Source organism: Melanerpes formicivorus, unplaced genomic scaffold (assembly GCF_026170545.1).
Source record: "Melanerpes formicivorus ecotype bairdi unplaced genomic scaffold, bMelFor1.0.p_v2 SCAF_23, whole genome shotgun sequence".
NCBI classification, from domain to species: domain Eukaryota; kingdom Metazoa; phylum Chordata; class Aves; order Piciformes; family Picidae; genus Melanerpes; species Melanerpes formicivorus.
The window spans coordinates 5,547,880-5,571,964 of record NW_027142375.1 but is presented as its reverse complement, the minus strand read 5'-3'; the positions used below and the strand labels follow the sequence as shown (position 1 = coordinate 5,571,964).

At 45.6% G+C, this 24,085-nt stretch overlaps 2 protein-coding genes across 6 annotated transcripts in view; one reads left to right on the top strand and one right to left on the bottom strand.

The window, feature by feature from the left end:
• The window catches only part of TAX1BP1 (Tax1 binding protein 1), a 57,843-nt gene extending 47,395 nt beyond the window's left edge, over window positions 1-10,448 (top strand). For 4 of the 5 annotated variants that reach the window (XM_068152383.1, XM_068152385.1, XM_068152382.1 and 1 more), the window contains 4 exons: window positions 451-625; window positions 1,860-2,008; window positions 8,476-8,561; window positions 9,300-10,448. In XM_068152383.1, the coding sequence (XP_068008484.1) occupies window positions 451-625; window positions 1,860-2,008; window positions 8,476-8,561; window positions 9,300-9,501 (612 nt within the window). In that variant the 3' untranslated portion in view covers window positions 9,502-10,448. Of the gene's footprint in view, window positions 1-450; window positions 626-1,859; window positions 2,009-2,346; window positions 2,635-8,475; window positions 8,562-9,299 lie in introns of those variants that run through there. The other variant, XM_068152386.1, reaches the window with a different exon arrangement.
• Window positions 10,449-11,653: 1,205 nt separating this feature from the next.
• The window catches only part of JAZF1 (JAZF zinc finger 1), a 198,979-nt gene continuing 186,547 nt past the window's right edge, over window positions 11,654-24,085 (bottom strand). The window contains exons 4-5 of the mRNA XM_068152376.1: window positions 23,040-23,209; window positions 11,654-14,329 (exon numbers count right to left, since the gene is read on the bottom strand). Of these exons, the coding sequence (XP_068008477.1) occupies window positions 14,153-14,329; window positions 23,040-23,209 (347 nt within the window). The 3' untranslated portion in view covers window positions 11,654-14,152. The remainder of the gene's footprint in view (window positions 14,330-23,039; window positions 23,210-24,085) is intronic.

Here is a 24,085-nt window from a genome sequence, read left to right as displayed (position 1 = left end):
TTGGAATGTGCTGCCCAGGGAGGTGGTGGAGTCATTATCACTGGAAGTGTTTAAAAGGAGACTGGATGAGGCACTTAATGCCATGGTTTAGTTGATTAGATGGTGTTGGGTGATAGGTTGGACTTGATGATCTTGAAGGTATTGTCCAACCTGGTTAGTTCTGTATTCTGTATATATAAAGTAGATGAAGATGCAAAGGAAGGGTAAGGATGAGTTAGAATTCTGCTCATTAAATTCATGGAAGGCAAATGATTTTTCACAAGCAGCATAACAACCTTAGAAATCTGTGCATGAAATTCAATGTCTGGTATGTTTGCCACTAGGCCAGGGTGGAACGAGTGGGAAGGCTGGGGGGGGTATTTTTAAAAGCAAATCAAATATTTCATGAAAAATACCAAAGTTTGCTAGAACTCCATAGGTTAATTGCATTTTGAATTTTGCACTGTTCAGGAACTTGGCAGGACACCAGGAAGTCAAGCTGGGAGGCTGATGGAAGGACAGATTTCACAACAGTCATTGCATTTCCGCAACCCTTATTCAGAGGAAAATGGGCCGGTTCCTGCAGTGCCGAGCAGGCTACCAGTGCTGCAGTATGGAAACCCTTATGCAATTCAGGAGAGAAGAGGTAAACGGATCCCACTCCTCCCATCCTGTCCCCCAGTATAATTTCTTTCTCACTGCTTCAAAAGCAAAGGGTTATTGAATACAGATGAAGTACCAACAATCTTTGGTGTCAGGAGTTGAATTAGATTCCCCCCCAGTAACCTTGTCTTTTTTTTGCAACCTGCCTCAGAGAGCAAATCTCACCACACACAGACCTTGGAAGAAACAAATGGAATTGGATTTACAAAAGAAACTAACTGTAACAGTACCAAAGGCAATAAACAAGTACAGAGTGTGTTTACGTGTGTGTGTATCATAGTATCAGTCAGGGTTGGAAGGGACCACAAGGATCATCTAGTTCCAACCCCCCTGCCATGGGCAGGGACACCCCACACTAGATCAGGCTGGCCACAGCCTCATCCGGCCTGCTCTTAAACACCTCCAGGGATGGGGCCTCAACCACCTCCTTGGACAACCCATTCCAGGGCTTCACCACTCTCATGGTGAAAAACTTCCTCCTTGGGTCCAGCCTGAATCTCCCCACCTCCAGCTTCATTCCATTCCCCCTAGTCCTATCACTACTTCATATCCTGAGAAGTCCCTCCCCAGCCTTCTTGTAGGCCCCCTTCAGATACTGGAAGGCCACAATTAGGTCACTCTGTGTGTATCTATATAACAGCAGCAGCACAGGACCCCCCTGTTCCTTTGATTCAGCTCTTTGTGCCCCCTTGGAGACAAAGGGCCTCAAGACAGCTATACAAACCACACATGCTAGCTCAGCCACCCTGCCCTGTACCTTAATGAAAATCAAAACAGAGACACCACCAAGGGGGGAAGGGGAGGCTAGCACAGCCTGAATCCCAGCAGCAAAGAGAACAAACTCTGCAAGATACTAGGTTTTCAGTACACCCATGGCATTAGGTTAACTTCTCTATTATCATTCTTTATCCAATCCCTTCCATTATTTATCTTTGACTCAAGTCTCCAGAATTTTCCCAATTACAACTAGTGTCTAGGCTAGGGACTAGCTTAAAACACTACAACTGATGCAGAGCACCTTAATGTTGGTTGATGAGAACCAATGACATGCTTTTATTTTAGTGCAGTAGTGTTTTAAAGAAACTTCTCTTGGAAAGGATTCTTTCTGTTGGTTTAGATTCCATTGGCTGGAAAATGTGTGGGGTTGTTTTGTTTGGTACAAGGTAGCACATCTGTCATCTCAAAATACAAACAAAGGTGCTCTGATTTTTCTTCAGATGGAGCAGATGGCGCTTTTAATCCTGATGAGATCCAAAGGCCCCCTGTTAGAACTTCCTTTTGGGAGCTAGAGGATGATGTGGTGTGCAGTCAGCCCTCACGCAATCTTAGCCGGCCTGATGGTTTAGAAGATCCTGAGGATAACAACGTAAGATACCTCTTTAATGACCTTTATTCCTTGATGTGTTTATTGATACATAATCAAGAGCTGCACTATCTGCTAAGCCTGATTTATTGTTATGCAAATCCAGAATTGCTTATATTTTTATTCTCCCCCCCCACCCCCTTACCCTGAACTGTGCTTTAGGTCAATATTGCTTTGAGGGACAAAACCACTCATCAGTTGATAATACTCTGCTTGCTCCCCTCGTCTCTTGAGCTACTGACAGCTTCTTTTGGTGTTAGGACTGTAGCTTCTTAATCTTGTTAAATACTAAAATAGAGAAATCTAAGTAATATCAACTCATTCTGCTCTTTCTCTCTTAGGTGGTAGAATGAAGGCTAAAAATTTACTGGTGTCCTACTCAGCTGTCATTTGTATGCAGGAACCACATTGTAACAGAAGGATTGAGGGTCCTGATGCCATTACTTCAGTGACATGTTGAATGGGAAATTTGTGTCAGAGATTTTAATGTATTACTGCTTTGTTCTACCTTTTGCAAATCTCCTTTTAATAGTTCCTCTTTGGAATAGTCCCTGTTAGACGTGTAGCTGGAAGAGCTGATTGAGCTGATTAAACTGGACGTGGTGCATTCTCACTGATCTCTTTTTTTATGTAGGGCTTGTCATGTTTTAAGTGGAAACTGGTTAGCTTTTCTCTTTAGCACAGTTAACTTGCAAATCCCACTATGGAAAAAACTGGCTTCTGTAATCAACTGGGCTGCAGGTCTCCATTTGAACAGGAACAGGCTTATTGCTCTTTCTTATTCTAAGTACTCTTGCACATTCAAAAATATTAAACAAGAAGCACCTTTCTGCAAAGTACTGTGCTCTTTGCAAGTACAGTGGTATCATGACCTGTTTCTCATTTAGTCTAGTTTGCCACATTTAATTGCTATTAACCTTTGCAGAAACTGATCAGTGTTCAGACAGGTATGATTTTAGCCCTGGTGCTCAGCACCTATAATGCAGAAAAATGTATTTCTCCCTCCTACCTTTTGCCCTCAGTGTCCATTACTGTGAATAATTAGAGAACCTGTCAGAACTTCTGCAAGCCTGTTCAAGCTACAGAATGTGAGCTTAATGCTGTTGCCCACCTTGGCTTCACATTTTGCATCTTTAATCTGATCACTCTTGACGTAGGTATTCCGTCTGACAAGCCTCTTCTCTTCTGTAGTCACCTGCTTCAGTTTAATTAGCAGGGTGTTCATTCTGATCTATCTGCTTTGCCCTCTTGCAAACCCAAGAGAAACAGTGCTAGAGTCTTGTGCTCATTTGCTGACACAGCTTAGATTTCTGTAATGAGATGGAATACAAAAGTTCAGCTTGAGAAAAGGTGCCTTTAAATCAAGCAATGCATGTCTTTAGGGTTTCTTACTTTCAAATGAGAATCAGCTGCTTGCTTCTGCCAAAGGTAGGCTGTATGTGCAGCTTACAAATTGACACGCAAACAAGTATCACAGTATCACCAAGGTTGGAAGAGACCTCAAAGATCAAAGTGATTGCCCATTGGAATGGGCTGCCTGGGGAGGTGGTGGAGTCACCATCATTGGAGGTGTTCAGGAGGAGACTTGATGGGGTGCTTGGTGCCATGGTTTAGTTGATTAGGTGGTGTTGAGTGATAGGTTGGACACGATGATCTTAATAGAATAAACCAGGTTCGAAGAGACCTTCATTGTCTATTATCATCAAGTCCAACCTGTCACCACAGACCTCATGACTAGACCATGGCTCCAAGTGCCACGTCCAATCCCCTCTTGAACACCTCCAGGGATGGTGACTCCACCACCTGCCTGGGCAGCACATCCCAATGGCTAACAACTCTCTCAGTGAAGAACTTTCTCCTCTTCTCAAGGCTAAACTTCCCCTGGTGCAGCTTGAGACTGTGTCCTCTTGTTCTGGTGCTGGTTGCTTAAGAGAAGAGACCAACCCCCTCCTGTCTACAACCACCCTTCAGGTAGTTGTGGAGAATAATGAGGTCTCCCCTGAGCCTCCTCTTCTCCAGCTCCCTCAGCCTCTCCTCGCAGGGCTTGTGCTCAAGGCCTCTCAAGCAGTACCAAGAATCCTTCTGGAGAGACATATCAAAATCTCAAAGGTAAAACAGCTCTAAAGAAGCATTTAAAGAATAATCAGGGAAAATGGATGTCATCTACCTGGACTCTGATAGATGTCCTTAGCCTTTGACACAGTCCCCAAAAACATCCTTCTTTCTAAATTGTGTGGACTGTTCAGAGGATAAGGATGGCACTTGGCTTGGGGCAGCCCTCTCTATCAACACAGGCTGGGGAATGCAGGGATTTGAGAGCAGTCCTGCAGGAGAGGACTTGGGTGTCCTAGCTGGTCAAAAGCTGAATATGAGGTTGGAAGTGTATACCTGGAAAGCCAAGCGTAGCCTGGGCTGTATGAAAGGAACCGTTGCCAGGAGACTGAAGGAAGTAGATGAGGGGAAAACCATCCATTTGGTATGACTTCCAAGAAGGCCAATGGCATCCTAGCCTGCATAGTGTGGCCAGCAGGAGAAAGGAAGTCATTGTACCCCTGTACTCTGCATTGGTTGGGCCACACCTTGAGTACTGTGTCCAGTTCTGGGGTCCTCAGTTTAAGAAGGACATCAAGACACTTGAAGGTGTCCAGAGAAGGGCAACAAGGCTGGGGAGAGGCCTTGAGCACAGCCCTGTGAGGAGAGGCTGAGGGAGCTGGGGTTGTTTAGCCTGGAGAAGAGGAGGCTCAGGGGTGACCTCATTGCCCTCTACAACTACCTGAAGGGTGATTGTAGCCAGGAAGGGGTTGGTCTCTTCTCCCAGGCAACCAGCACCAGAACAAGGGGACACAGTCTCAAGCTGTGCCAGGGGAAGTTCAGGCTTGAGGTGAGGAGAAAGTTCTTCACCAAGAGAGTCATTCGTCATTGGAATGTGCTGCTCGGGGAGGTGGTGGAGTCACCATCCCTGGAGGTGTTCAAGAGGGGATTGGATGTGGCACTTGGTGCCATGGTCTAGTCATGAGGTCTGTGGTGACAGGTTGGACTCGATCTTTGAGGTCTCTTCCAGCCTTAGTGATACCGTGACTTTGCAGAACTCTTCACAGCTTTGGATTTTGGAGCTCTTAGGGCAATTAAAGCCCAATTTCTGAGAGGGGTAGGCTGGTCTGTGTTAACCATGAGCATGCAAACAGTGGTGATTTTGTGCAGGGTAGTCGACTTGCCACAAGTTCCTGCCGTCATCTCCTCTGCACTCACTTTCCATTTGCTCATGTTCCCATAACTGACCAAGATGGAATAATTTGGAGCAACCAATTTCTAGCAGCAGATTTGTTTATGGACCTCTCCCATACATAACATGCACACATACATGTGTATAGATACAAATACATTTCTTTAACGCTAAATTGTGAGGTTTAGAAATGCAGTCCAGATTACAGTTGGCAGTAAGCCCGGAGTAACTATCCTGAGACTCTTAAACAATGCTCTTAGTCACAGTAAATTTGTGGGGGATGGAGAGTGCAACTTTTGGCAGTTGACAAACTGATATTTTCTCAGATGAATCCAAAATGGCTTTTTTTTTTTTCCCCAGCAAAAAAAAAACCCTCTACACTTCATTAGCCTGAGCTTTCCCTGGCAGCTAATTACTATCTTTTGTATAGGACAGACATAAAAGGGGACAGTTGGTATGCAGGTATGTTCTGGGGAAAGCAGGCTGCCTGCAGAGAGGGAGAGAGATCTAAACCCCCCCAGCAAAGCTGAAATACACAGAGAAAGCATCTGTATTCTTTTCTCCACTTCACCTGCACTGTAGGTGGGCAGTGTCTGCCCATCTCTTGTTAAACGATGCCCATCTGTAGCTGCATGTTAGAATGAGCTACAGAAACTGGAGCTGGGGATTGAGAATAAACCAAACCAGGTTGGAAGAGACCTTCAAGATCATCATGTCCAACCCATCAACCAATCCAACCCACCCAAACAGCTAACCCATGGCACCAAGCACCCCAGCAAGTCTCCTCCTGAACACCTCCAATGATGGTGAATCCACCACCGCCCCAGGCAGCCCATTCCAATGGGCAATCACTCTCTCTGTATAGAACTTCTTACTAACACCCAGCCTAAACCTCCCCTGGTGCAGCCTGAGACTGTGTCCTCTTGTTCTGGTGCTGGCTGCCTGGGAGAAGAGACCAACATCCGCCTGGCTACAACCTCCCTTCAGGTAGTTGTAGAGAGCAATAAGGTCACCCCTGAGCCTCCTCTTCTCCAGGCTAAGCAACCCCCAGCTCCCTCAGCCTCTCCTCATAGGGCTGTGTTCCAGACCCCTCACCAACTTCGTTGCCCTTCTCTGGACTCGTTCCAAGTCAACCTCCTTCCTAAACTGAGGGGCCCAGAACTGGACACAGTACTTGAGGTGTGGCCTAACCAGTGCAGCTAGCATCTGTCACAGCAAGCCCCACTCTGCTTAATGGGAATGTTAAATGGTGGAAACTAAACAGCTGTTGTCAGAAGGAAAATATTAAGGGAATCTTCCTGTCCTGCCCTGTTTCCATTAACTCTGCATAAGGACGAAGTTTGCTAGCCCCAACATGAGATATGTTTGAATGTGCACATTTAGTTACCTGTGTAAAACGTGCAGCATGTGTGCTGTTAGGCATTGTCCTGTGCACAGCCACTTTTGAGGGTCAGCTGAATCTTAATTCTTGTGTGCAAGGTGGTTTTGAGGTGAAAAGGAAAATGACTTAGGAGTTGGAGCTCAAAACCCTTGCTGAATGTGCCTGTCTTCCCAACCTGAAACGCGTGGGGATTGTGCTGCTAGTTAGTATCATAGTATCAGTCAGGCTTGGAAGGGACCACAAGGATCATCTAGTTCCAACCCCCCTGCCATGGGCAGGGACACCCCACACTAGATCAGGCTGGCCAGAGCCTCATCCAACCTGCTCTTAAACACCTCCAGGGATGGCTCCCCAACCACCTCCCTGGACAACCCATTCCAGGGCTTCACCACTCTCATGTGAGGAAGAACTTCCTCCTTGGGTCCAGCCTGAATCTCCCCACCTCCAGCTTCATTCCATTCCCCCTTGTCCTATCACTACCTGAGATCCTGAGAAGTTACAGAGCAGAGCCAAGATGCTGTATAATAAATAGTTTGTATTTACAAACATTGTGCTCTTTCTCCTCCTCAATTCATTCACCTTCTGTGATGTTTTCTTCCCCTAATTATGTTTATGTCACTGTCTTTATTTAAATCTTGATTTGTAATAACATAGTCGCAGAATAAACCCAACAACCTCAAACCCTGCAAAACATAAGTGCTCTGACCCCTGGCTTCTTAGAATCCAGGCATGGTAGATGTTAATTTTCCTGCCTGGGGATGTCCCATTGCAGGCAGATTTGCTTCTATGTGTGAAGTGAGGAGCAGTGTACTCCCTGGCAGCCAACCTGTCATCTTAACCTGATGGAAGCTCTGAGGCAAACCTGATTGTTCTCATCAGTGCCTGCTGCAGCTCTGGCTGTGCTGTTAGCGTGGCTGAAGGGAGAGCAGGGCTTGCTGAGCTGCTGAGAGGTTGCAGCCGGACAGGGTGGGTTGGCTGCTGTGCCAGAGCAGCGGGGAAGGCAGGATGAGCCTGGCTGTTGGGAGCAGCCAAGGCAGATCAAGCACAGCTGCCTGCTGGAGAGGCAAGCGTGAGAGGCAGTGTCATAGAATCATGGAATTGTTAGGGTTGGAAGGAACCTCAAGGATCATCCAGTTCCAACCCCCCCAGCCATGGGCAGGGACACCTCACACCATATCAGGTTGCTCAGAGCCACATGCAGCCTGGCCTTAACCTCCACGGATGAGGCTTCTACAGCCTCCCTGGGCAACCTGTTCCAGTGTTTCACCACCGTCATAGCAAAGAATTTCTTCCTAACATCCAGTCTGAATCTACCCATTTCTAGTTTTGCTTGATTTCCCCCTAGTCCTGTCACTACCTGACACCCTTTTCCTCCCTGCTGCAGTGTGAACTGGCAGTTGAGGTCTGGCATTGACATTCTGTTGTCTAGAATTTGTTTGGGTTGTAGCTCTCGATGAAATACTGCAATACTGTTTGGGTTTGCAGCCTAGTGGCCCCCATTCAGCTTAACACAGGTTTGCCTGTTCTGCCTCAGCCCCCAGGCAGTCACATCTCGGGGAGGTGACCCTGCAGACCTGCGTTTCCGCAGTTACTGTGCTGGCAGAAGCCTTCTGGCAGTTCTGGCACAGGTTTCTGCTCTAGGTGCATTGCATAGTCAAAAGGCACTCTGTGTTTTGCTTTTTCATCTGCCTTAACCATGGCTGCCTTCTGTACACTAAAGGAAAGCTTAGGCTGCAGAGGTTATAAAGCAAAAGGTGAATTTCACCCAGTTTTATGCTTTTACTGCTATAATGTATTGGGGGGGTGGGGTGTGGTGGAGAGCGTTTTCCTGTGGGTGTGACTTCAAATACTTTATCCTTTTGATAGGATGATGACAACACTGTACCTTCCGCTCCTGATCCACCGAGTCTTCTCTTGCATGAACGGGGACCAGGCTTCTGCTTCGATTCCAGGTAAAATGTTACCTTTATTGTCTTTGATGGAGTGGGGAGATTGCTCTACAACTGCACTTCTTTACTGAAGGGTGGGAGTGGAGAAGAACTAAGAGGCGTTTCCAGTGCATGGCTGGTTTGCAGTTAACTATTGGAGAGTGTGCCCTTAGACTGGGCAGATTTGTGCTGCACCTTGTTTTGATGGGATGTGGACAATTGCTTTAGTGAATGAATGAATAACTTTTGTTTCCTTCCCTTCTATTTCCAGCCTAATTGTGAACCTAACTTAGGGCTTTTATAAAGTGTTATGTTTGCTAAGAGCAAACCTTTATGATCAGGGAGAGTGGTTTCCCCTGAAACTGCTTGGCCATTAAGACGTTCAATAGATTTGTATTCAGTGGTAGCTGGAACGATGTCAAAGTGGTGCTGTTGAAAATGCCAGGTTCTGCTGGAGTTCCTGTGTAAAACTGCCTTAACCCTACCCAGCACTTCCAGCACAGAGCTTTAAATTAACTGCATAGAATCATAGAATGGTCTTAGGGTGGAAGGGACCTCTGAAGTCTGGCCTCCCCCATTCAGCAAGGGGCATCTCCAACTAGACCAGGCTGGCCAGGGCCTTGCTTAGAGAAGAAGTCTGCTCAAGCTGAGCTTTGCAGTCATGTTCTTCACGTCAGTGGCAGCAGGACCCTACTTGTGTATTCATTCTGGAATAACAGATGAAATGTTTTCTTCTCTCTTTCTCTGTGCCTCCTGGTGAAGCTTTGACGTGCACAAGAAGTGCCCACTCTGCGATGTGATGTTTCCACCTAACTACGATCAGAGCAAGTTTGAGGAGCACGTGGAGAGCCACTGGAAGGTGTGCCCCATGTGCAGCGAGCAGTTCCCACCTGACTACGATCAGCAAGGCTTCGAGCGGCACGTTCAGACGCACTTTGACCAGAATGTATTGAATTTTGATTAAACACTTTGGGGTGTAGCTCAAGACCCTCCCAACTCCGAGCAGTCCACCTACGGAACAAAAGCAGTGCAGCTTCTCTGTAACCATGCAAACTTCTAATTCAAAGCTACTAATGTACTCATGGGAGCTGTGATCAATTGTGGCCATAAGCTGCTGCTGGGCTCTCTTCTCTCCCTATCTAACATCATACTAAAAACCCCCACGGAACGCTCACTGTGTTGTGTGTGTAGCTACCAATTCCCTTACTTAGTGGAATTTGCAAGGACACAGGGATGACCTAGCCTCAGCAGAATGGGAGCAGCTTCCTGATGCTCTCCAGCTACATTAAAAAAAGCCCTCACCCAAACACCTGTGGTTCCCCTCGATAACCAAGGCGCGATTAAAAACCTAACAAACAGATGTTCCTCCTAGCAAATCTGTGCAGTTCTTCTTTCAGTAACAGTGGAATCAGAAAGTTCTGTTACTTGCCCTATTAAAGTATAGTTTTCTAGTACCTTTCTGAAGCCTAGGTGCACGTAGGGTGATATTACATGCTTGCAACAAAAGGAATGGCAGATACTTCAGTTCTACGTTCAGGCTGTGGGCCTTAAGAGATAACTCTACAGTTCAGAACATTATACCTCGGGGCAGTATTTTTGAGTTTTAAAGTGCTGTGCTTTAAATGCCTAAAAGTAATTGTTTTAACACACCAATAAATGATTGTTATGTTGCAGTTGCATTCAGTAGGGAAGACATTGTTATGACATTTTCACAGCGGCGACTTGTGTTCATTTTGGCTTTAGGGCTCTTAAAACCTTCTGCGTTTTAGCTTCCCTCACCTCTTTTTCTTTCCAGTCAGTAAAAATGTGTATATCTAAACATTTTATATTTACTTCAACTGTATTCAGTAAATTTGCTTTCCACTTGTTGTACAGTAGTCCTGGTACATTAAAAGCAAAATCATCCGTGGAGTCAGTGGGTCATTTCTTTCCTGAGGTAAAACAGAGTTTAGGCTTTACATAAGTAAATGTATGAGTAATTTACATGAGTAAATGATGTTTCAGCTTTGTGTGACAAGGAAGCTGTTGCTCACAGCTGTTTGTGCTCTTTGTTTGAGAGAAACTTGAAGGTTTTGAGTAGTTTATTTGCAGCTCTCTCATGAATGTGTGCAGTACCCTGGTCGGTGCAGGATTAATGAAAAGCTGTCTGATAAACTGCAGTGTTGGACATGGTCCTGACGCCTCCTGGCAGGCTTGCTTACCATCTGCAACAGGAAGTTGTCATCCACACATTCCAGAAACTTCCTGGGCTGCCCCCTTTCTGCTGTGGTTTACTGCCAGCAGACATCTGGTAAGTTGAAGCCCCCCACGAGAACAAGGTCTAGGGAATGTGAGACATCTCCAAGTTGTTGAAAGAACGTGTTATCAGTGTCTTTATCCTGGTTGGGTGGTCTGTAGCAGACTCCCCACCACGATATCAGCCGTGTTGGTCTTCTCCTTTATCCTTATCCATAGACATTCCACTCCTTAACAATGCTACCCCTCCACCTCTCTTTCCTTGCCTGTCCCTTCTGAAGAGCCTGTAGCCATCCATTGCACCACTTCAACCATGAGAGTCACCCCACCACATTTCTGTGATGGCAATGCTATCATGGGTCTCTTGATGTACAAGAGGTTCTAACTCCTGCTAGCTCCCCACACTCCATGCATTGGCCTATAAGCATTTCAGAGAGGGATTTAAGCCATTAGTTTTCCCTCTTGCTATCTGACCATTCCCAGCCACTTCCCAGGTTACTGTCCTGTTTGTGAGCCCTGTGTTCTTACTGTCGCATATACCACTGTTACCCACTTCACCGTGGGACAGCAGGTTGAAAGTTGTTCTCTCTATTGAGTTTTGTCTCCTTCCCCTTTCAAGCCTAGTTTAAAGTTGGCAAGGGTTCTTTTCCCCCCCTTAGAGAAAGGTGTACTCCACACAGGCAGGAGACCCTTAAACCCAGGGAGTTCTCCTAGCTGCACGCAGGGACAGTGCAGTTTTGTGTATTCATGGTGGTGTGCTCCATGCTGCTCCAGTTGCTTACCTCATAGAGTTTGATGATGGCAAAGTAAAATACACAAACACAAAACTATGTACAGGCCAAGAACTTAACTCTTTAGGTTAGTAAGGAGCTCAGAGCAGCTTGTTTAGGTCAGAGGCAGTTTATTTTAAATGTGATTTGATTTACATTTATAAGCAGCTTTCTCGACAGGAATTCTTTAAGTCGTCTTCAGTTCTAAAACAAACCTCTGTCACTTTCAAACTTAAAGTACTTTGTCCCCAACAAAACATATGAAAATATAATTTAAAGCACACTTTTCACAGACACAGTACAATACATTCACTATACACAGTATAACAAAATAGTCCCATCTTTACCTGTTGAATAATACTGTCACAATGAATAGGTAAATAGAAACTGGAATTCCGCTTGGATAGTTGAAAGGAATTTACATGCAACAATGACATTTTACGACTGTTTAGCTGTTGAATGAACTTACCCAGCCTGTGGTTTAGTTTCTTGCACTAGGAGCAGAGCCAGAATGTATCTGTTGGCCAGATCTGTCGCCAAAACTGCAGAAGGTGGGAAGTGGCCACCTGGGGCCCTGCGTGGCCCAGCAGGTCTCATGTCTGGATCATCCTCTAAACCTGGCTGATGGCACTGCGCAGTGCAAGTGCTGTCACCTCTCTAGGATTTGAAACACTGATTCCTTCAAAACGCTTCCACACTAGGATGATTCCCAAGTGGTTTAATGAGGCTTTTACTCTGCTGGAGAATAGCTAATTGTCATCCTTACAAAGTTTTTGTTAAAGCTTTAGGGGAAAAAGAAAATAGAGGGAAAGCTCAGTCCTCCCATCTTTGAGCTTTCTTTTGCACTTAACAGGAACTAAGCAAAGGCGATGACTGTGTTCAACATGGTGAGTTCCTCCCTAACCCTCACTGTAAGAACTGTTTGGGGGCTGGGGCAGGGCGAGGGGTGCCCGAGTCCACCCCTGGCCAGCTGAACTCCAAGAATAGCACTTGTGAGAGAAGAACGCTCAAGGCAGGATGGCAAGCAACAAATGTTCAGGTATGGTCCAGACACGAAGCGCTCTCATCTTGGCTTTTGTTTTAAAAGTCAGTCTCTGACCACCTGCTGCAAGAAGCACTTAATCTTCAGTAAGGCTCATATGTCATGGTTCAGCAAAAGTAATCATAAAGCTAAACAGACACTTCCAAATGGAATGCGGTGACCTACAATGAGAAGCAAAAGAAAAAACACAACAACAACAGCCCAAAAATAAAAAAAAGGCACAAAGGGGAAAAAAATAATCTCCAACCAACTCCAATGAAGATGAGGGAGAGGCAGTAGGAACTCCCTTCGCACAAATAATGGACCTCCTCGTAATTTTTATTTGCAACCACAGGCACATGGCTCCTAGGGCAGTTGCAAGGATTGGCAACACATAAAAACATTGAATCTGTTGGCAATAGAGAACTACAAAGTGCTTTAAAAAACTTCATCCGAGATGAAGGTAATGGTTTCTCTCACACACACACAAATTTGCACTTAAGTATTTCCAAGTGTCTTTCTAAGAGATAGCTCACGGGGCGGGGTGGGGGTAGGGTTAACTATCTAGTTGGGACTGGGTGGGATGTGTTGGTCCTCAAAAGTCTGCTTGGGCGTGAAGGGAACGCGACGTCTTGCTACAAAGTAAAGCAGCGGTAATGTCTAACGCTGGAGTGATTGTTTACTGAGGCCAAGGGCAACGCTTTCAGCATTTCAAGAGGGAGGAAAAGAACCCAAAAAAAAAGGGGGGGGGGGGGGGGAGGAAAAACCAAACCCCAACCAAAACCCCCAAACATAAAGATTTTGCAAGAGAATATAAAATACAGCAAGCACACCTGGGTTTTTTTTTTTGTCTTTTTTCTTTTTTTAAGGTATGTTATTTAAGTATGAAAATATTTTTAGCATAATATTATTATTATTATTATTATTATGTTAAACATTCTTTTTCTTATTTATATTTCCCCTTACCTAAAAGACTTGCTACTCCACTGGTAACTCCCGTTATGTAAGGCATGTTTAACTATCCTTGGACGAGGGTGGGATCGTTTTGGTTTTGCACACAACAGTGACAGATGCATTGGAAGTCGTCATCATCGCGGTACAATCTTCAAAGGGTGTCAGTGCCAAGCTCTCCTCCTCAGGCCCCCTCTCTTTGTGTCTCTCTCTCTCTCTTCAGGACAACTAAATCTGTGATGCTGCCCCCCTCCCCTCCCACCCTCCCCCCCCGCCCTTGTTTTGGAGACAAAAGATGTTCAGAAGAACCCCCAGCTTGTATAGCACCTTATCTCAAAGTAATGGAAATGGGTACGATGATTACATGTGCAAATGTACAAAAATCATTACCTCTACAAAGATACATCATTCCAAAATTACAGAAAAACCTTAAAGCATGCATTTTAACGCTGTTGTTTTCGTCTTGTCTTCCTTTTGTCTCGAAGGCAAAGGGTCGCGGAGTGCTTCCCCCTGCAGAGGGAAAAAACAAACAAAACAAAAAAGAAAGAAAAACCAAACCCAAACCAAACCAAAGGTGGCTGTTCTCAAAATCAGCAACTGCTGGTGAGGATTTCTTGGCACATTTGTGACCAGCATGTTTATTGCTGCATCTTCCTGATGATCTCAGCAGACACGGGGGGGTGGAAATTGATTGTGTGGTGCCGCAGGCCCTGAGCTGTCTTGTAACTCTTCCCGCAGCGACACTTGAAGGGTTTGCGTACGCGGATCTGCGTCCTGTGGCCGTTCTTGGCGTGGTACTTGATGCCGTTCACATTCTGTCAGGGAGAGAGCAAAGGGTTAGTGCTCAGGTGCTCTGGTCAGAGCCTCCAGCGAAGAGCTGAAAACAGAGTGAAGGGTATGGGCAAACAACAGAAGTTGCTGGGGGGCTCCACTGGGGGCTCCCACATATGTGAGTGCCGAGAGGCTGGAGCCAGGCTCTGCTGGGTGGTGCCCAATGACAGCACAAGAGGCAGTGGTGGAAGTTGAGGCATAGGAAGTTTCACGTAAATATGAGGAAAAATGTTTTCCCTGTGAGGGTGACAGAGCACTGGAACAGGCTGCCCAGGGGGTTGTGGAGTCTCCCTCTCTGGAGATACTCAAAACTCACTTGGATGTGTTCCTGTGTGATCCTGCTCTGGCAGGGGTGTTGGACTAGATGATCGTTTGAGGTCCCTTCCAGCCCCTGAAATTCTGTGCTCCCTTGTGCTTCCAAGATTTGAGGTGGGACAAGTTGTAATGCATGAAACAAACCTACCTGGGCAATGCTGATTTGTGTCTCCCAACATATGGCAGTTCCCAAAAGGCACCATTTAATGGGCTCACACATGGATGCTCTTTGCTGCCTGACATTTTTCCATCTAGTGTTCACAGATTTTAGGCAGAGGCTCATTTACAAGCAAACAAAGAATTGGCACGAGGTCTGGAGTCACAAAAACCCAAAGCTTCCTCAAAAAACCAAAGCTCCCCCCCCCATCGTGTGTCTGTTCCTCTTTGTGTCATTGTTTCTAGAGAGGTCTTTAGGGACCAGCAAATTCTGATCGTTTACACATTGTCTCCAAAAAATTAACTGCAGGGAATGCTTAACTCCAAGAGTGAAAAGGAATCCAGAGAAGCCCTCTTGACAACAGCCATTGTTCAGGAATAATCTACAGCTCATAGGAGAGCGCTGATCCCCACTCCAGTTTGGAGAGAAAGAATGGAAAGCAAGCACAGTGGCACTGCCAGGAGCTGGGCAACTCTTTTGCTAGATGAAGGAAGAACTTTACCAAACCTAAGCCAACCCCCCGCCCCTGTTCTCCTTTTTGTGTGTTTCTGGCAAGAAGGGAAGAAGCTGTGGTTGGAACAGCTGCTGTGATGCTGCCTGATGTTGGCTTTGCCTTACTGGAGTCTCTCTTACCTGCTTCCACTACCAGAGCCTGGATGTTTGATAAATAAAGGCAAACTGCCTTTGCTTACAGCTTCTCCTAGGAAGAAACCAAAGAAGATGCCAAGGCAGTTCATGGCAAACAGATCCAGCCCCAAGGCCTTCTAAAGTTTCCAGATACACCTCTCAAGAGATGAAAAAATAAATATATTTAAGATAATAGCTAAAATCAGTGAACAGCCTGAATAGGAATTAGTTGCAGGGATTTTGTCTTTGCTGAGCCTCTGCCTGGAGTTACACATAACAAGTCCCTCTGAGTCTTTAAGCAACAAGTGCAGTTAAATCAATGTGCAGGCTACAGTCAGTGGAAGCTCCAGCATGGAACTCACAGCAGTGAGGCAAGTGAGACAGCTCCTTGGCATAAAACAAAGAGGGAAAAGAAAAAGCCCTCAGTAACCAGAACAGAGCTACAACTCCTGAAGCCTCAGAAGCCTCTATCTACATCAGAAAGCAACCCCTAGCAAGCTTAACACCTCCAATACCATCCCTCCTGCCAACACTTCCCATGCTCCTCCCCTGCCTCCCAATCCAACTTATGCTGAGTGAAAATCTCGAGTGCTACATCCTGCTCCTGTGAGAGGCAGTCCCCTTGCTCCGGCTCCTCAGAGAAATGGTCCTTTGCGTGCCGCCCTTTGCTGCCCTGCTCTAACCACAGCTCCCAAGAGCAAACAGGAAGCATAAGGAATTTACAGCTCCTTTGGGGAAATAGGGAGAAGTGCACTGAGAAGAGAAACCACCCAGTTTCCCACCCAGTGGCAGTGTTCTCACAAGACAGGGTGCTGGTCCCTCCTTATCAGAGGGTACCTGTGCCACGGCAGCAGGCTCTTTTCTGTCTTTAAGTAGAAACAGCCCTTGGATTTCAGTTGCAGTTGAGCATGGCACTGTCCCTGTCAGAACTCTAATGCCCAGGGTAGTCTGTACCACTGAAGCAGTGTTTTAGGGCAGCCTGAGTGTCTGGAAAGGTTGATTTCAGAAATCTAGAAAGAAAAACTTAGCCTAAAGTATCCACCCTGGAAAAGAGTATGGTGCAAGGCTGCAAGCAACTGCTCTGCCCCCAAAGTCACGCTTCTCTTGTCCAGTGCATCCAGGCACTGAATCCTGGCTTGGAGTTGTGAATCCACCCCCAAATGATCCTTTACACCCTTCAAAAGTACTGGATGACTCCTGCACAGCTGCCAGCTGAGCTGTGGGAGATGGCAACCTTCAGTCTCCAGTTCAGAGCAGGCACACCAACACGAGCCCTTGGTGCAGGTTACTTCTTGGTGAAGAGCACTCAGAGGAGGCAGAAATTCTGTACCACCAAGACAGACAAGAGCACATCAAAGCTACAAACTGTCCTCAGAAGTAGCCAAGTGAATTCCCTGAATCATAGAATCATAGAATTGGTAGGGTTGGAAGGGACCTCAAGGATCATCTAGTTCCAACCCCCCTGTCATGGGCAGGGACACCTCACACTAGATCAGGTTGCCCAGAGCCATATCCTGGTCTTAAAGACCTCCAGGGATGAGGCTTCCACCACTTCCCTGGGCAACCTGTGCCAGTGTCTCACCACCCTCATAGTGAAGAATTTCTTCCTAACATCCAATCTGAATCTACCCATTTCTATTTTTTTCCATCACACCTAGTCCTATCATTACCTGACACCCTAAAACGTCCCTCCCCAGCTGTCTTGTAGCCCCCTTCAGATATGGGAAGGCCACAATAAGGTCTCCTCAGAGTCTTCTCTTCTCCAGACTGAGTAGCCCCAACTCTGAGGCAGGTTCTAGGTGGTTTTGCACACAGCTGTAACCTGCAGCACCCACAGGACCACTGGGGTGCAGGGGCAGGGAGATGACATGACACTGTCCTAAGGCATCTGTTAACTCTAAGTTAAGGATTTTCTCAACTTCTGCTACTGCAGTGAACTTTTAAAACCAGAGTTACCTGCAAACCTTGTCTGCAGTTTGGAAGCCGCAGAAACGTGCTTAGGCCTTTCATTTTTTGTTAGGAATCAAGGTGCTTTAGGACTGCTAGCAATTGCTGCAGCTGCCATAAACTGGCAATCACACATATCCTCACTGCTCCATGCCAATGATACTCTTTCTCCTGGAGGCAGTGTGACATGAAACCTGCAGGATCACACAGGATGTTAGGGGTTGGAAAGGACCTACAGAGATCATTGAATCCAACCCCCCTGCCAGAGCAGGACCATAGAATCTAGCACAGGTCACACAGGAATGCATCCAGATGGGTCTGGAAAGTCTCCAGAGAAGGAAACTCCACAACCTCTTTGGGCAGCCTGTTCCAGTGCTCTGTGATCCCCATAGTAAAGAAGTTCCTCCTCATATTGAGGTGGAACCTCCTGTGCTGTAGTTCCTATCCATTGCCCCTTGTCCTATCACAGGGTGCAGCTCAGCAGAGCCTGTCCCCTCCCTCTTGACACCCAGCCCTCAGATATCTATAACCATTTATTAAATCCCCTGCCCTGTGCTCCTGTCCAGGAGAAACCCCTACCCAGAACTACAGCCCCTCTTTTGCTCTTTTCCTGCTGCTGCAATGTAAACACTTTGCTGCCTGCCTGGGCCGAGTCTGCTGGGGTATGGCAATCCCACTACCAAACTCATACATCACTTTTATTGCTCTGGTTACTGAGGTTGCTCATTATTTACTCACTGAAATGATTGAGGAAGAAGATGGCAGTATAGAAGGGCACTCCAAAACCTTAAACAGGAGGAAACAATTATTAACCTGGGACCAGATCAGGGGGAGATATGGAAGCTCAGACTGGCACTACCTGGTTTGCAGGGACAGAAGGGTGCTTGCTGGGCAGGGCCCCTTGCATGGCAGTACTCACCAAGCCACTACACTGCAGACAGATTGCCACCCCTTCCAGTAACAAGAGTGACACCAAGGATGGTTTGGGAGGTTTTCTTCTTTCAGACTCGACAGACATAAATGTTTGTCTGTCTCCTGGCTGCCCCTTCCGAAGGCTTTCTCTGTGGCTCCAGTTCTTTCCTGCTCAACTTGCAAGCTCTGGCTTGCTCCTTTCTTTCAAGTAAATTCCCTTCTTTTCCTCTCTCATGTCAATATTCTCCCTCCCTAAGCACTGCTGACTCTCAGAGAAAGTCTTTCCGTCTTAGATCAGCCTTCTTAGTGCTAGGACCTTCGTCCCATTGCCTGCCAGACAGACAAGCCTTGGCATTCTTGAAAGGTGCCACTTCTCCTTCCCAAGGCCAAGAGGCAGTCATGCAGACAAGCAACATTTTGTATGCATGGAAATTAGTTATTATTCTGTTTGTGGATACTATAGAAACTCCTGCAAGTGGTCTAGGGGTTTTCTCTCTAACAGTATACATGCATTATTTGGTAGGGGTGGGGGAGGGTTCTATCTATTTATCTATCATGTATCAAACTTCATTTTGCTCTTTGGAGGTTGCCTGAAGAAGTGTATCTACACCCTACACACATTTGAATGTCCTTCTCCAGAGTTAGAGAACAAAGAACTGGCACACACACGTGGTGCTGAAGAAAATGAGAACTAACTGGCACCTTCACAAAGCCACACTTTAGCTCCTAGTGGTGACATGAACTACTCACTACCCACACACTTCTGGACATTGAAATATGGATGCAAATCTGAAATCTAGTCAGGGGGAGCTCCACAGAAACAAGGCTAAGACCTCCACAGAAACAAGGCTAGGATCTCCACAGGAACAAGGCTAGGATCTCCACAGAAACAAGGCTAAGATCTCCACAGAAACAAGGCTAGGATCTCCACAGAAACAAGGCTAGGATCTCCACAGAAACAAGGCTAAGGTCTCCACAGAAACAAGGCTAGGATCTCCACAGAAACAAGGCTAGGATCTCCACAGAAGCAAGGCTAGGATCTCCACAGAAACAAGGCTAGGATCTCCACAGAAACAAGGCTAGGAGCTCCACAGAAAGACCTCCATAAAAACAAGGCTAGGATCTCCACAGAAACAAGGCTAGGAGCTCCACAGAAAGACCTCCATAAAAACAAGGCTAGGATCTCCACAGAAACAAGGCTAGGAGCTCCACAGAAACAAGGCTAGGATCTCCACACAAACAAGGCTAGGATCTCCACACAAACAAGGCTAGGATCTCCACAGAAACAAGGCTAGGATCTCCACAGAAACAAGGCTAGGATCTCCACAGAAGCAAGGCTAGGATCTCCACACAAACAAGGCTAGGATCTCCACACAAACAAGGCTAGGATCTCCACACAAACAAGGCTAGGATCTCCACAGAAACAAGGCTAGGATCTCCACAGAAGCAAGGCTAGGATCTCCACACAAACAAGGCTAGGATCTCCACAGAAACAAGGCTAGGATCTCCACAGGAACAAGGCTAAGGTCTCCACAGGAACAAGGCTAAGGTCTCCACAGAAACAAGGCTAAGGTCTCCACAGAAACAAGGCTAGGAGCTCCACAGAAACAAGGCTAAGGTCTCCACAGAAACAAGGCTAAGGTCTCCACAGAAACAAGGCTGAGATCTCCACAGAAGCAAGGCTAGGATCTCTGGATCCCTTTGAACCACACAGATGATTTTGTAAAAATCAGATGTAAGGCATCATGTACACCAAGAAGAAAGAAACTATGTAAAAATGGTGAACGACAAAATACTGATAAACTGTCATCTAGAGAAGAGGAAAGCAAGCTGTAGAAATTAGTTCAGAGGCTTATGTTTAAAGCAGCTAGAAGTCAGTGTGCCCCAGGTGAATTTAGCTCTTTCTGACTGTCCAACAAACAAATGTACATATAAACACCCACCCCCTGCCACCCCTGTTTCTTATTGCTTCAGACTCTTCAGCTCCTCACCAACATCTCTGCCATGCTACATAGAGCACCAAGAGGTATTACCAGCAAGCAAGTTTATTTCTTAAGAAAATAAACCAGCTGAAACCCAACTAAATGTACATGACTCATTTCTACTGCACTGCCTATGGGAAAGCACCAAGAGAGAGATGCTGGGCAGGAGGCCAGTAGGGTCTTCTGATACTCATCATGTATAAACATGCTCTCATTGCAGTTTCCATTGTCTGCCCCAGCCCATTCCTTAGGAGTATTTGTTGTACTCATTCTTGTCCTATTTACCTTTCCATAATGACTTTTCAGTGCAGAGGCCATTTTTTATCCTTGCCTGTTGTTTGTAAAAAGGAGACCCATCCCTAGCTGGGTCCTTTAAGCAGTGCTGTAAGACAAATAACACATCCAAAAATAACCTTTCTGCTTCTCAAATGTACGTCACCTAGGGCCAGACAAAAGAAAATTGTGTATATCCTTTCCTCCTCGCTCCCCAAAGGAATGCATCCTTTCTCAGCCGTAAAGTGAGCCTGGCAATTACTGTATGTGCATGCCCCTGTTCCTGTTTGGAGCGCTATAATTGTTTTACAGCCCTGACTGTGATTATCCAGTACCCACCAGAAAATCCTACTGCTTTGATCACGAGACTCCCTACCCAGACTCCACAAATAATTCATCAGAGGAGGGGGGTTAAGCAGAAGGAAAATGAAGAGGAAACAAGAAACACAACAGACATGAAGCTAAAAGGAAGGAAACAAAGATAAAAATGTAAAAAGAAGAAATTAGGCCGAGAAGAAAAAAGGGAGGAAACAGAGCTCCCAGAAAAGAGAGATGAGGTGAGGCAGAGCTGAAGGAAATGTGTTTTCCTATCAGGTCTAAACAGAGGTGAGTCTCTTAGGAAAATAGGGTAGGTTTTATTTGCTGCTGCTCTCTGTCAGACTCTCACAGGGTCGTTAATTTGTTCCCTGTCCAACTGTTCCACCATTAATGGTGTACAAGATACCCCTTAGACAGTCCTCACGCATTTGAGATGAAGGTAGTGAGATAGCAGAAGCCAGCAGAAACAGCTTGCTTATTTGGGCAATAAAAAACCAGAGGGCTGGCAGTCAAACAGAGAACAGACAGGATATAGCAAATTACAGGGTTCTCCTTCTAGCCTTTGCCCATTAAGGGAATGTTTTCTGCAATGCATAGATGCCCTGTGGGCACAGTGACTTCTAACAATCACCATGGCTTGTTTGCTTCCTGAGCTAGGGATTTAGGTTTTATACTGCAGCCTTCATCTGGCACAGCTTCTACCACAGGCAAAAAAAAAAAAAGAAGAAAAAAGAAAAGAGTATTACTCTTGATTAATAGTGGATATCTGCAAAGCAGTTCTTGCAAAGAGTCTGAAAACATCTTTCCCTTTGCCCTGGAGATGGTGTTCAGTTTTTCCTGCAACCGAAGTGAAGAACCATTACACAGTTAAGGCTCGTCTCTGAAAACCAAACCAAACCAAAGACCAAAAAAAGGACTTGTATGTCACTAAGAGCACACTGCTTTCTTGCTCAAGTGTTCACTGGTCTGCACAGGAATCCCACTCTTGTGATTTGCTGCCATGGGACCTGCCACCATCCAGCACAGCTGCACTGCCACTGAAACCTGTGTCTGTGCACTGCATGCTTTCCTGCACAGCTTATTCGTTCCTGTCACAACCACTTTATCTCAACTGTTACTGCTCTTCCTATCTTTTTCTTTCACATTTCTGTTCGTGTTTAAAGTTCCCAGGTTTGGGTTATTTAAAGGAGAAGCCATAAATTCAGGCTAGTATAAAAACCAGCCCAAGCACCACTGTTTTTAATAGGGTATAGATGAGTGGTTGGATTTTCCAATCCTTCCTGCCCAGAAAATGATTTACAGGAAGCGTGCCAACATGCTGTATCTGTTCCCAAAAGCCAGCGTCTGGAACACCATACTGAAGCCCAAGCTGTTCAACACAATTACATCTAGCTCCTCTCTGGTTCACATGAAGCAATAGCTTCTGTCTATAGGGGCTGCTGCTCCTGTCCTCACATCACTAAGGCATGCTCTACACCAGCCAGCTCAAGGTTCAAAGTTCAAGTTACTTCACCCCTACTGTCAGGCAAAAATTTCTCATAATGGAGAATAATTTCAAAAGGATGGTGGGTGGGGAGGGGATTGCTTTCCAGCATGCAATGCAGGGGGATGCAAGCCCTGCACTTGGAGCCAGACACACCAACTGCTGTGCAAGCAAGTCACAGGGACTGGGACCCAGGACAGAATGATACCAGAATTTCTCAGAGGCCTTCCTGAGGTGAGCTCTGACTTGCAAAATGTTAGCTATCACTTGTGCCAGGAAAAGTACCCTGGGCACAGTCTTAACAAAAAAGAGGCAGCATCTCTAGCAGAAAGAATTCACTCTGGCACTACTGGGAAGTAGGTGGGTTTGCTGGCAGTGCCTCCTGAATTATGGAGTTAATTTGCCTACATAACAGAAGTTTTGTTAAAATGTGTGAAGCAAAGGACTCACTACCTGCAATCCCTCTTAACAGACAGTGATGCAAAAGCCAACATCCATTGTACAACCAGCAAGTTGGTTGTGCTTGAGATGAAACCAGTGAATAAAATATGAACACTGCTAAAATACCACAAAAATAAGTGTGACAAGTCTTTTAAATGAAAAAGGTACAAATGATTTTAAAGGCTTCCCCCCCACCATTCCACCAGCAGAAAATAAGCTAAGTCTACCCTACTGCTTACCTTATATCTTTTTTTACATCCAGGAACAGGACAGGCAAAAGGCTTCTCATCCCCTCCATTCATGCACATTGAACTAAGGATAGCTTCAGAGCTGATAGCACTTTCTGTAGTCCAGGACTCATCACTGTCTGATTCTTCATAGTCTACTTCCTCCTCATCATATTCACTACCTAAGGAAAGCAGGGTAGTGAGATAAAGTAGGAATGAATAAAAGCACAGCAAGATAACATAGTCTGTATTTATTACATCAGTTACAATGATTTGTAATTTCCCCACTCCTGTCTTTGCTGGAACACAGTTAGTTTTCATTTTATAAACCTAGCTTTCTTACAGTTATTTATTCCTTCATAAAGACACCAGTGGTTCTCGTTCTAGTAACCAGACAGGCATTATTAACATATATATATATCTCGTCATAAACAGTGAACTGCATGGCACAGAAAGTTCAAAGGCCTGATTTTTAGAAAGCAGTTTCATTACTCCTCAAACACCAGGACCTTTCCCTCTTTCCCAGTGCCCAAACAGGAAATGTGGCTTCCCCCCTGTCCCTCCAATGAAAGCTAATTTCAAGGCTTTTCTTTATGCAACACAATGCTGAAGAGTGTAATTCTGCAGATCATAAACAGTGTAGAATAATATGTTGACAACTCCTAATGCATTTACTAGCCCTTTGGAATTAATAGGAATTATAACACAACATTAATAAGAATTATATTGTAGCAATTATGGTTGAGAAATCCATTCCCTCAGGTGTGGGCATAAATTGCATTGTGTGGCTGCCCCAAACAGGCTGCATTATGTTCCAGATATGCTGTGACAGCCATGTGAGCAGCTGGTGCTGAGTTTATTTATTATATTTTAATTGCAGCCACTATTAATGAAATCCTCCAAAGAAGTTAAATGTGAAACAAGAGAAATTAGGAAAGCAGAATTCCCTACTATAAAAATACAGTTAAAATAAAATAAATAAAATGAGCAGGGGAGGGAAGAGCCCCAGCTGATTAAAAGGAAAATATATGCACAGAGGGAGAGAGAGGGAAAGCCGA